General features: G+C 41.3%; 1 protein-coding gene across 3 annotated transcripts in view; it reads right to left on the bottom strand.

Moving 5' to 3' along the window:
* MMP16 (matrix metallopeptidase 16) overlaps positions 1-13,762 on the bottom strand; it is a 262,120-nt gene that overhangs the window by 2,908 nt on the left and 245,450 nt on the right. For all 3 annotated transcript variants that reach the window (XM_068237616.1, XM_068237617.1, XM_068237618.1), the window contains one exon: positions 15-130. In XM_068237616.1, coding sequence (XP_068093717.1) covers positions 15-130 — 116 coding nt within the window. The remainder of the gene's footprint in view (positions 1-14; positions 131-13,762) is intronic.

Genomic DNA, 13,762 nt, shown 5'->3' with positions numbered 1-13,762 from the left:
AAGTTCATTCATACCTTTCTCCTTGTCCACAAAAGCTCCTTGAGGGGAGTCTGGGATTCCTTTCCATATTGTAATTGCTTTGGGGTACCCAGGATCCATAACCCTAAGCTCTTCACTATACCGCCAATACCTAAAATACAAATAAAAACATAGTCTGTTACTAAATGCACACTGTTATTCTAGGTGAAATTGGGAAATACGGAGTATAAATCAAATTAATCATGAATATAGGGTATTCACTTTGCAATAGTTAAAAACCACAGAAGAGGTTGTAAAAAAAATTATGTATGTAGTTTTCTCACCAGGCTCTTTTTAGCCAGGTGCTCCACTAATTTTGGTAAACACCCGGCTGTTATCAGCTCGCCTCCTCATCCTCCTCCTATGCTGTAAGCAGAGCTGAGGCAGGCCCTGCATTTCCCTGTCTGGCCCCACCTTGGTACTTTTTCATGACACCAGGCTGGACAGCTGGAAAAATGTTTTGGAGAGAACACTGTGTATGTATATCACAACTTGGCATACATACAACTGTAGTTAGTCTATCAAGTCATAAAGAGGGGCAATATTTTCTTTAGTGCATCTTACACTTTGTCTTACCATTCCTAAAGAAAACAAAACACAGATGCAGTCTATCTAGTTATAAAAAGGGTGACCTGTTCTTTTTTTTTTTCTTTTCTGCTTGATCTGTCACAATCACTTTGCAATATAACCTTCTTATCTTTTAATGCTAATAATACTTTAAGAATTCAACTTAGTATGCATATAACTGCTGTTACACAAACAGTCTAATCAGTTATAAGGAGGGAATATTAGCTCTTTATTGTCTTATGCATATCCCTTGGCTGCTTCAATAAACATATGTTGCAAGTTTGCGATGTCTTGGTGGAGGTAAGGCTTAAAAACCTTATTAGTCCTCACCCCTGTTCTGAGGTTGATATTTGATGATTTGCACACAATTCACCTGTTTTGGATTACGTCCACCGGTTGAAATGAGAGACCCACATGCCCAAGTAAGGACAAGCCGAGCTTCTTACTAAAGACAGGTCCTGTTTGACTAACATGCTCAGCTTTTATGAGGTAGTGAATGCTAATATGGATATTGGGAATGCTGTAGATGTGATATACTTGGACTTTGCAAAGGCCTTCGACACTGTTTCCCACAGAAGTCTGGTGCAAAAGTTGTTGATGCAAGGACTGGGGAAGAGTTTGTGTGCATGGATAGGAAACTGGCTAATGGACAGAAAACAAAGAGTTGTGGTCAATGGATCGTACTCAAAATGGGAGACTGTTAGCAGTGGGGTCCCACAGGGGTCTGTACTGGGTCCAGTGCTCTTCAATTTATTTATTAATGACCTAGTAGATGCAGTAGTGAGCAATGTTGCTATTTTTGCAGATGATACAAAATTGTGCAGAATCATCAACTCTCAGGAAGATAGTGTCATATTGCAACAGGATCTGGATAGGATGGCTATATGGGCACATACATGGCAGATGAAATTCAATGTTGACAAATGTAAAGTCATGCATTTTGGTCATACCAATGGTCTAGCACCATACAAAATAAATGAGATACAGTTGGGGACATCAAACTTGGAGAAGGACTTAAGAGTACTCATCGACAACAAGTTAAATAATCGTACTCAATGCCAAGCCGCTGCAGCTAAAGCGAACAAAATTTTGGGATGTATTAAAAGGGAAATAAAAACTCGAGATGCTAGCATAATATTGCCCCTGTTTAACTCTCTAGTAAGGCCACATCTGGAATATGGAATTCAGTTCTGGGCACCACATTACAAAAAAGATATTGCAGTTTTAGAGCAGGTGCAGAGACTAGCTACAAAATTGATACGTGGGATGGAAGGTCTCGCTTACCAAGAAAGGTTAGATAAACTGGGTTTATTTAGTCTAGAGAAAAGACGCCTTAGAGGAGATCTAATTGACATGTATAAATACATCAGAGGGCAATATAATAGCTTGGCGGATGAGCTTTTTGTCCCTAGGCCTTCTCAAAGGACTAGAGGACATGATCTGCGCATGGAGGAAAAACGTTTTAGCCATTTATTTAGGAAAGGGTTCTTTACAGTAAGAGTGATTAAGATGTGGAATGCATTGCCACAGGAAGTCGTTATGGCAAACTCTATACCTGCATTTAAAGGGGGCTTAGATGCTTTCCTTGCGTTGAAAGACATCCATGGCTACAATTACTAGGTTATGCCTAATGATGTTGATCCACTCTGGATCAACAGGGGTATGTGGGGGACGGGCTGGAGTTGTACTTTGTACTGGTTGAACTCGATGGACGTATGTCTTTTTTCAACCAAAATAACTATGTAACTATGTAACTACATAGTGGCTGCCTAATTAACAACCTTGGATTGTGAACATCTTGCTTATGTATATGTTTTTCTTTCTCAGGGACTCTACATACTGCATTAGATTTGATTATTGACATCCCCTTTTCCATTTTTGGAAGGTTCTGCCTGCACTGCCTCTCAAGTTCTTCTGTGCAGGATTTACTGGTGGTAACTGGCATTCCAGCAAGAAAGCTTGTCCATGTGTTTGTCCTACCAGTACAAGAATTTTCAAGGGAAAGGAGTCAATGGGAATGCAGAGCACCAAGTGTTTCAGTTAAGCAAAGCGACAGAATCAGGTCAACAGTAGAAAAGATGAGAGTCTGGCACGGAGCTTCTCTTAATATAAGCTCTAATTAACTAGACCCATAGGCAGAGAGGAAAAATAGTAGATCTTTGGTAAATGCAGTCCTAGAGGTAGACCTTAATTGTGGATGTCTGGCCAGTATTGACACTTACTCCGTTCTTGGCTCTAGCTACATCTCTGGCACTGTATTTGGCCTGAGGAAGTAGGTATTAGATCCACGAAACTTGTTGCCTGAGCATAATTAAACTTGATATGTGTATGAATGTGTCGTTATTGAGGTAAGCTACCTCTCCCTTTATTATTTTAGCTGTTTTTAACACAGATGTATCTCTCATTGAGCGCCTCTTCCCCCTTTGTGCTTTTCACCCTCCTTTGGTGGGGTGTACTCTGGTAACTAGTGGCTTTGCCACTAATAGGTCCTTTGTTGTTTTGCCAAGAGTGCAACCACATCCAGTTCCAGCTTGTCACCTGAGTGGAGACGGGTTTATAAATCTCCACCTGCCTTCCGTGGTTTGTTGCCCCCTGTGCAACCTTCCTTTGTGAGTACCACAACCTTTTTTTACTTTTGTTATTTAAGTTGGGATGTACTGCACCATTTGGGCTCCGGTTGTTTCTGTGTTCTTTTTTAGGGTGTCGATCACCCTCTACCACAGTTACCTTAACTAAAGTAAGTTAAGCCTCGTGCACACACACTGTCATTAGAATAGAATGCTTTAGCAACGCATCTGTTATATTTTGCCTGGAAAAAAAAGTTGATCTACAAATCAGCTTATTGTCAGTGGAGGACTGTGATCTGTGATGCACAATGCACTTCCTGGTGACAGCAGCCCATCACACAGGGGAAACAGATCCATCTCTGCAGCAAGCTGGGACACTGATGAGCTGAGTCTCCTCTCTATCCTCCTCTGCTGTGGCAACGCACTATTTTTGGAAGGCGTGTGATTGCTGAGTATGATAATTAGAACTAAAGAATGATTATCTTCACCGTAACGACTCTTCAAATTGCAACAACAGCTACACAGATAGCTACTCCACATGCCAATAAATGCTTATTATATGAAGATGGAAATTAAATCAAAGCATCGGGGTAATGCATGGAACAACTTGATGTGATGAAGAGATTTAATATTCTCTTTTCCCATATGTCTTTCTCAGATTACTGTTGGAAATGCCATGATATACGCAGCCCACATGAGCATAGTCTCTGTAAATTCAAAGAGGCCTCTAGAAATAATATAGGCCTGTCGGTGAAGTGTTTCACGTTAACATATTTTCACTGTTGATATTCACATACTTTATAGCACTTAAAGCAAAAATGTTTTCTCAGGCCTGCCCAGGCAGTAAATGGCAGAGCTTGTTTGTGTCTACAATCCTTCACATGCTGTTCAGAGACCTTAGGGCTCTTTAACACTAGAGGCGACGGTAGAAAAGGCTAAAACACTGCCTTTTGCTGTCAGTGTTTTTGTGCTTTTTGAAGGCGTTTTTATGCTTTTCAACGCCAATACATAGCTTTTCCATAGCGTTTTACAGCTCTGAAAACTATTTTTTTTAAATTGAATTCTGGGGTTTTTTTTTAGCGGTGAAACGTTTTAAAAATGTTTTTAAAAAGCTGCAGTTTGCCTTTTCCATGGACTATCATTGAAACATGAAAACGCCGCGGTTGGCCCTGAAAAAGCGCCAGGGAGCTTCAAAACGCAACACTCAAAAACGCGGCATTAGGTGTGAAAGGTAAGATGAAAGTCTATGGACTTTCATTTTACCATGGAAAACCCAAACTATGGTCGTGGCGGTAAAACGCTGAAAAGGCCTCTAGTGTGAAACAGCCCTTTAGGAAATTCTAAGATGAGTTAAATCTTAAAGATGAACTTTAACTCAGGGTTGTACTTCATTCCAATCAGTTGCTGAAACCCCTTTCCCACAAAAAATAAAATGTCTCTCTCATATAGATTGTGTGTGTGTGTAGGGGGGGGGGGGGGGGGGAGATCTGTATGGCTGATATTGTGGTGAAGCCCCTCCCACAGTGTGATGTCATGACCATGGTCCTAACAGTTTGCTGTCTCTGAACCCTGCTGCATTGTGGGAAATATTGGCTTTTTCCACTTTTTCCATTTGTCAAGCAAGCAATATCTCCCTCTGTGCATAGAACTCTGAGCAATGAACGTTCCGAACAGATCACCTGACAGGAGTGACAATTACACCACCAGTGATAAATTTCAGAATGTAAATCAGGAAGAGGAAAGATTTTACAATGGGCAAACACTGACTAAATAATCTATAAATGAATATTGGAATATTGGAATTTACTATGTTATTTTCTCTACAGTTCCTCTTAAAGATAGTATTAATATTACTGGGTTGTTAAAGGGAACCTGAAGCGAAAGGGATATATGGAGGCTGACATATTTATTTAATTTTAAACAACACCAGTTGCCTGGCAGTACTGCTGATCCTCTAACTGTAATACTTTTAACCATAGACCTTTAACAATCATGCAGATCTCCAATCTGACAACATTAGGTCCATTCTTGTATCAGGTGTGTGATTCTGTGATGTCAGAATTTTTAGCAGGACTGCCAGGCAACTGGTATTGATTAAACGGAAATAAATATGGCAGCCTCCATATACAGTACCTCTAACTTCAGGTTCCCTTTAAAAAGGAAGGTTCCTGTATATAACTCAATGAATGAAAAACGATAATTTTTCACAATATTAACTACTTAAAGTCCTTATTAGAGCTGAAGTAGGTTCCAGTTCCTGGACCTACGTCCTGCATTGAAAATCGCCGCCACATGTGCGCTCCTGCGCATGCATGCAATTGTGCTTGCTCGTACATGCGCATGTGCACGCTTATGCACAATCCTTTTGCTGGAAGTGAATGATTTGCGCTATTGCTAGCAACAATCATTCAATAAAGTTAGGCAAAAAAAAAAAAAGTTGTAAAAGTGAAAAAAATAATTAAAAAGTGACATAGTCCCAATAAAATAAAAAAGGTTTTTTTTTTTCCCCCACTTAATTTTAAACCCCAGCCTAGCCTAATGACCCCTTGTTAACCCCTGCAATACCTATGTCTGTTTGTAAACTTTTAATGTCTGCTGCCTGTAGAGATCAGATGTGATCGCTAGGGTGAACGTTTGGGACCCCAATTCTCTACAGATGAATGACTCTGTCGTTGCCTAGCGATGCATCCGTACAGCATTATGGTCCCCGAAGTGCCGCCCTAGCGAATGCATCCTATCGCCACAGGAGCGCAGGTTGGGGATAATGGTCTGCCATGTGCTCAGCTATTAATAAAATATGGCATATGAGGAATCAGTTTAACCACCCTGGCGTTCTATTAAGATCGCCAGGGCAGCTGCGGGAGGGTTTTTTTTAAATAAAAAAAAAACTATTTCATGCAGCCAACTGAAAGTTGGCTGCATGAAAGCCCACTAGAGGGCGCTCCGGAGGCGTTCTTCCGATCGCCTCCGGCGCCCAGAATAAACAAGGAAGGCCGCAATGAGCGGCCTTCCTTGTTTTGCTTAGATCGTCGCCATAGCGACGAGCGGAGTGACATCATGGACGTCAGCCGACGTCCTGACGTCAGCCGCATCCGATCCAGCCGTTAGCGCTGGCCAGAATTTTTTGTTCCGGCTACGCTGGGCTCAGGCGGCTGGGGGGACCCTCTTTCGCCGCTGCTCACGGCGGATCGCCGCAGAGCGGTGGCGATCAGGCAGCACACGCGGCTGGCAAAGTGCCGGCTGCGTGTGCTGCACTTTATTTGATGAAAATCGGCCCAGCAGGGCCTGAGCGGCAGCCTCCGGCGGGCTGGTTAATCAGGAAGGAATTCATTTTTATGTGTTTTATAATTGTGGGACGTTTTGTGAAAATTAGGAAGGGTGCAACATTTTCTTGTTCAAGGTCTATGGCTAAAAGTATTAGAGGCAGAAGATCGGCAGGGCTGCCAGGCAACCGGTATTGCTTATAAGGACATAAATATGGCAGCCTCCATATCCCTCTCACTTCAGTTGTCCTTTATGGTGCCCACTAATGACAATCTTGATTGTACAATATTACCAAATCTATACAGAAGAAGGGTAAACTTGGAACTGATACTTTAGTTACTTCCTTATAGTTAAAAGAAGTGGTAAGCTTGTACTATCATAGATTGTATAATACATGGGCAGCTTAACAATGACACTGTCTAAATAATTTATAAATAAATATTGTAAAATAATAAGCTATATTATTCATTATGTTATTTTCACGACAGTTCCTCTTTAACATTCCCTTTATGTTTAAAAAGGACATTCAAACCAGCAGGTGGAGCTCCAAGCAAATTACATTTTTGCTTAATTTGCTTTTAAATACTTCATAACCTTCTAACTAAAAATGAGAAAAGGAGGACAAGAGGGGGGAAAATGAAACTGTGTTTAAAGGACGCCTGAACTGAAAGGCATATGGAGGCTGCCATATTCATTTCATTTTAAACAATACCAGTTACCTGGCAGCCCTGCTGATTTTTCTTTGAATATTTTTATTGGAGAAATAGAAAATAGATACAAAATGCAGTTGTCACAATAAATACTATATGAAAAATATTTCTGCATATGAGATAACATTTTACAGTTTATATTGATGGTACATTCCTCAATAATGTAGAGAATGCATAAAGAGAGTAGGAAGTAGGGGAAAAGGAAACAGAGTAATCCCATGCACAACATGCAATAAATTATAATTTATCTCAGTCCATGTTGCCCACCCAGAGTACCTGAAGCTAGCTTCTCCTTCCCTCACCGACACCCCCCCCCCCCCCCTTCCCATTTCCTACAGCTTAGAGCTTAACCTTGCATATTCGCTCAGACAATCTTGATTATTAGCTTACAATGATAAGATGACTATTTATTTCAACGTGGGACAAAGACTCTCACCCATCGTGCCAACTATGCAGTCACCCAGAGCCCTGCCGATTTTCATCACCGGCTTTTAGGGCCCATAGTCAGTCCATAAATGTCAGATTTCTTAACCTACTATTTAACCTACTATTAACTATACCTTGTGGCAGTATCTAATCAAAATGAATTTATCTTGTCAGAGTTATGAATTGTTATTTAAATAATAAACTAAAAACAAACAACATTATTATTTACATTCAAAAGAGCAGCAGGGGAAAATCGGCACCAAACGCAATGACAGGCAGACACCTGGAGAGGGTTATTGATGGTTACTAAATGTGCCTCCAGCATACAGCAAATTCCAGCAGTCCACAGAGAAAGGCAAGCCGGGCACCATTAGTTTGCAATCCACCAATTTATTTCATCCCATCCATAGAAAGACACATGTAACAAGTAGCTGGTCTGACAGCCGTTTCGCAAGCTAAGCTGCTTGCTTCCTCAGTCTCTGCCGTTTCTCAAGCTAAGCTGCTTGCTTCCTCAGTCTCTGAGGAAGCAAGCAGCTTAGCTTGCGAAACGGCTGTCAGACCAGCCACTTGTTACATGTGTCTTTCTATGGATGGGATGAAATAAATTGGTGGATTGCAAACTAATGGTGCCCGGCTTGCCTTTCTCTGTGGACTGCTAACATTATTATTTAGCACCACGGTCACCCACCCAGCTTCTTACAAGATATATCCGACTTCACCTCTTTAATTACGGGTCATGCGTATATTTAAATAGTGGAATGCTTCGGATACAGTATAGGGGAGAGAGGGGTCAACACTCAAAAGAGGGAAGACAAACAGAGAGTATTGTCCCATGGCAGTCTTAACCATAACTAAACACCAATATCAAATATTCCCATGTCCCTGCTATTTTCTTTTTCAGATACCATTTTGTATACGTGAAAGTTTTGGGAATGTCATAGAATTCAGATTGAGTAGTATACTTTTTAATAAAAGGTCCCCAGATCTTAAAGAAAGTAGCTGTGGCCTTAGATTTGTGTTGTTCCGTATCAAATTTAGCTATGTACATTAATGATTTTACAGTGTCTACTACATTTTTTTGAGAAGGGGGAAGGGAGCAAATCCATAATTTTAGGATGCATTTTTTTGCTGCCATAATGACAAAATGGTCAATGCAGCCCTGCTGATCTTTTAGGCATTGGTTGTGTCTGAATCACACATCTGAAATGAGCATGCAGCGAATCCAGTCAGACTTCAGTCAGAAACACCTGATCGGGATATGCTTGTTCAGGGTCTATAGCTAAAAATATTACAGACTGAGGGTTAGCAGTAGAGCCAGGCAACTGGTATTTTAAGAGGAAATAACAGTCTAACAGTCTCCTAGCTGGAGACAGAGATGCGCAAGCATGATCTCCTGCAAATCCCCACTCCAGGATTTTACACCGATCGGCATTAGGCAGTCCTGGGGCTGCTGCCGTGGCCACGCCCACCGGCGTAACACGGTCGTCAACAAGTTAAGAAAAGTGCACATTTATGTTAACTCTGGGGTGACAATTGACTGAACCAGAACTTAAAAGGATATGAAGAACACTAAACGCCTTGTATTAATATGGAAGTTAATGAAAAAACATCCCTTGCAGGTTAATCATGCACTAATGATTCTTTCCAAATAACAGCGAGAATCTGCTGAGCGACATTTTGTAAATTGCCTCAGCTTCATTTCAATCTGTAGAGAGCCAAAAGATGAACCTAAATGTTTTCTGTGAGGAAAAAAAAAATAAATGTACCCTATTTTTTTCCTGTCACAGTAAATGTTTTAAATTAAGAAATCTGAAAAATAAAATAAAATAGGAAATTCAGGCTGAGCTTGTCACTCTTGCCTGTAAATGGATTTTCTGCATTTAAATAACTTTCTGCTGGCAGTCCATTCTGCCACATGTCACCTAGGGCTCTGTGCAGGATTCAGTCTCCATCGCTGAAACCTTATTATTAAAACGGAAGGAATGACAATATCGCAAATGCCAGATTTTAATATATATTGGATTGAAATATAAAACTACAATTATGCTCTAAAAGTTTGGCTCTGTGGCCATCAGCGGAGTTTAGAACTCACACATTGAGTTGAGGAGACCTCACTGCCTGATCTGGGAGTTGCTCAGCAATCAGAAACTATAATTGACTGACTGGCCCCTTTCTGCTTCATCTATAACGTGCCTTGCGAAAGCCCAAGAAAGGCAAAACATGTAGATGGGGTAGGAGTCAGAACCGGGCTGGAGGCTTTTCCATTCAATAAATTCAATGGAACTGCTGTTCCCTTTCCCAAAAAGGCTAATGAGCTTGCTTGGATCATATGCTCTGCCTCACCTTTCAATCAATTACTCATGGATCATGGAAATAATTATGAGATGGACAAAAATAGTTAATGAAAGGCTTGTTCACATTATGTACAGTAACAACTTGTTGTGTTGTAAATTCTTGGGATGCTTTGATCTCTCTCTACTAGCAGCAAATATAGAAACTGAAAGCAGAAGTCCTCTGTTATTGTCTCACACTGTACCCTAGTGAGAAGTGGCCATAAATACACATTACATCAGTAGTAATTAGAAGCAGGGAAATGTAACAAATGAGAAATAAACAAAATGATAAAATAAGTTGGCCAGGAGCCGCTAAATAAATTGGCTGCTAAAGGGTTAATGCACCACACATGGGCCATGATGCACTGGAAGCCAGTCGCAATTTTACTGGTACTTACAGCTGCAAAGTGCTGCCAGTTGTGCAATTAGCGCAACCGGCAGTACTCTCAATCTTTATATATATAAAATCGTATGCATGTGTGTATGTATGTATGTATGTGCCGCAATCACTCGAAAACGGCTTGACCAATTTGAACGAAACTTGGTATACAGAACCCTTACTACCTGGGATGATATATTCTGGGGGTCTTGCGTCCCCCTTGCACATGTGGGTGGAGCTACAAACACCAAATCAGATTTCACCCATTCATGTCAATGGAAAAAATGTAAAAGGCTGCCATTCTCACAGTAATCAAGCCAGAGTCCCCACACTTGCCATTTGGTGACCGAGGTTACAAATCCAGGAAAAGTGGGTGGAGCATAAAACAGCTAATCAAATTTATGCCATTCTTTTTAAAGGGTAAAATGTAAACTGCAGCCATTCTTAGACTGTTAATCGCAGGGTTTTCAAACTTGCCACACTTGGTCACTGGGTGAATGAGATTAAGATTCAAGAAAGTGGGTGTAGCCTACAACAGCCAATCAAAATTCACCTATTGATTTTCAAGATGAATATTTAAACTGCAGCCATTCTTACACCGTTAATGGCAGGGATCTCAAATTTTGCACAGTTGGTCACTGGGTGGATGAGATTAAGATTTTGGAAGGTGGGTGGAGCCTAAAACAGCCAATAAAAATTCACCTTTGGATTTTCTAAGGGAATATTTAAGCTGCTACCAGACTCATACTGTTAATAGCAGATGCCTCAAACCTGGTACAGTTGGTCACTGGATGACTAGGGTTCAATTTCAGAAAGGGGCGGAGCCACGAACAGCCAATCAGATTTGTTTATTTTTCAATGGGAATATACAAAGTATTGATACCAAGGACCCCAAAACTTGATAACGGAGTATGTCAAGGTTAGAAAAAGTGGGCGATGCCAACAACTTAATTTTTTACATGCCAGGGTTCCCAAACTTGACACAATTGGCCACTGGGTGACTGGGATTAATATTCTGAAATGTAGGTGGAGCCAAAAAACAGCCACTCAAAATTCACCAATTGATTTTCAAAGGGAATATTTACATTGCTACCATTCTTACACTGTTAATGGCAAAGGCCTCAAACCTGATTCAGTCAGTCATTGGGTGACTGGGGTCCAAATTCACTAAAGGGGGTGGAGCCACAAACAGCCAATCAGATGTGTTAGATTGATTTCAGCCATTCTGTTATTGGCAGGGTTCTCAAACATCACACAGTTGGCCACTGGGTGACTGTGACTAATATTCAGGAAAGTGGGTGAAGCCTACAGCAGCCAATCAAAATTCACCGTTTGTTTTTCAAGGGGAATATTTACATTGCTGCCATTCATACACTCTTAATGGCAGAGGCCTAAAATCTGGTACAGTCAGTCACTGGGATACTGGGGTTTAAAGAGAACCCGAGGCGGGGTTCTTACAATGCAATCCACATACAGAGGCTGGGTGTGCCAATACAGCCCAGCCTCTGTTGCTATTTCAATCCCCCCTAACTTCCCCCTGCGCTCTGTAATCACCTATAAATCACAGCCGCGCTGTGTGGGCTGTGTTTACTTCTGTATGTCAGTCTTGCTGCTCCCCCCGCCTCCTGCAGAGCTCCGGTCCCCGCCCGCATCCCTTCCCTCCAATCAGCGGCGAGGGAAGGGACGCGGGCGGGGACCAGAGCCCTGCAGGAGGTGGGGGGAGCAGCGAGACTGACATACAGAAGTAAACACAGCCCGCTGCTGACGCGCTGTGTGCCGGCAGTACGGCTGTAATTTATGGCTGATTACAGAGCGCAGGGGGGGCTTAGGGGGGATTTAAATAGCAACAGAGGCTGAGCTGTATAGGCAGACCTAGCCTCTGTATGTGGATTGCATTGTGAGAACCCCGCCTCGGGTTCTCTTTAAATTTTGAAAAGGGAGCAGTCCAAAAACAGACAATCAGATTTGTTTAATTTCAATGGTAAAATGCAACTTGATGCCAAAGACATCAAAGCTCATAAACTTGGTCATTGAGTGACTATATGTCAAGGTTAGAAAACGTGGACGGAGCCAAAAACAACTAACTTTTTACATGGGAAAATATAAACTGCAGCTATTCTTACACTGTTAATGGCAGGGTTCTCAAACTTGAGACAGTTGGTCACTGTGTGACGGATTAATATTCAGAAAAGTAGGTGGAGCCTACAAGAGCCAATCAAAATTCACTTATTGTATTTCAAGGGGAATATTGAAACTGCTGCCATTCTTAAATGGTTAATGGCAGAGGCCTCAAACCTGCTACAGTCGGTCGTTAAGTGACTGGGATTCAAACTCACTAAAGGGGCGAAGCCATAAACAGCCAGATTTCTTAACTCGATAAACTGCTTTCATTAGCACAATTTTGATGCCAGGATCCCGAAAGCTCACAAACTTGGTCATTGAGTAGTGACTGTGTGTCAAGGTTACAAAAAGTGGGTGGAGTCAAAAACAGTTTTTTTTGGGGGGGGGGGGGGGGATTGTAAACTACAGCCCTTCTTCACTGTTAATGGCAGGGTTCTCAAACTTTGCACAGTTGGTTACTGAGTGACTGGGATTCATATTCAGAAAACTGGGTGCAGCCTAAAGAAGCCAATCAAAATTCACCTGTTGATTTTCATGGGCATATTAAAATAGCTTCCATTCTTGTACTGTTAATGGCACAAGCCTCAAACCTGGTACAGTTGGTCATTGGGTCACTGGGGTTCAAATTCAGAAAAGGTGACAGAGCCACAAACAGTCAATCAGATTTGTTTCAGTTCATGGGAAAATACAAATTATAGATGCCAAGGACCCCAAAACTCACAAACTTGGTCATTGAGTAATTGTGTGTTAGGGTTAGAAAAAGTGGGCGGAGCCAACACCAGTCAAATACATACACGGTCATCAGTGGGTAGAAATGAATACAAATTTCACTGGGAAAATGTAAACTGCAGCCATTCTTACACTGTTAATGGTAGGGTTCTCAAACTTTGACTGGGATTAATATTTAGAAAAGTGGGTGAAGCCTACAAAGTAAATTTAATTGCTACCATTCTTGCACTGTTAATGGCACAGGCTTCAAACCTGGTACAGTTGGTCATTGGGTAACTGGGGTTAAAATTCAGAAAAGTGGGGGGGAACAAACACAGCCAATCAGATTTTTTCATTTTAATGCAATTTTTTGATGCCAAAGCTCACAAACTTGGTCATTAAGTAATTGTGTGTTAGGGTTAGAAAAAGTGGGCAAAGCCAACACCAGCCAAATACATACCCGGGCAACGCCAGGCAATCAGCTAGTGAATCTATAAAAGTCCATAGACCTTTCATATTATAAATAACACAAATGCAATGCATTGGGTTATAACATGTTTTTATGCACATCACACAGAATCCAAATGTATTGGCAGTGCGCATATTGTCCATTTATTACATCTTTAAATGGGCAGTTAAAAGGTTCTGTGTAAAAATGTAAGCTAAAGC

The sequence above is a fragment of the Hyperolius riggenbachi genome, chromosome 5 (assembly GCF_040937935.1).
Source record: "Hyperolius riggenbachi isolate aHypRig1 chromosome 5, aHypRig1.pri, whole genome shotgun sequence".
In the NCBI taxonomy this organism is placed as follows: Eukaryota; Metazoa; Chordata; class Amphibia; order Anura; family Hyperoliidae; genus Hyperolius; species Hyperolius riggenbachi.
Note: the sequence above shows the minus strand (reverse complement) of the source record. Positions and strands in the feature narration are given on the sequence as shown.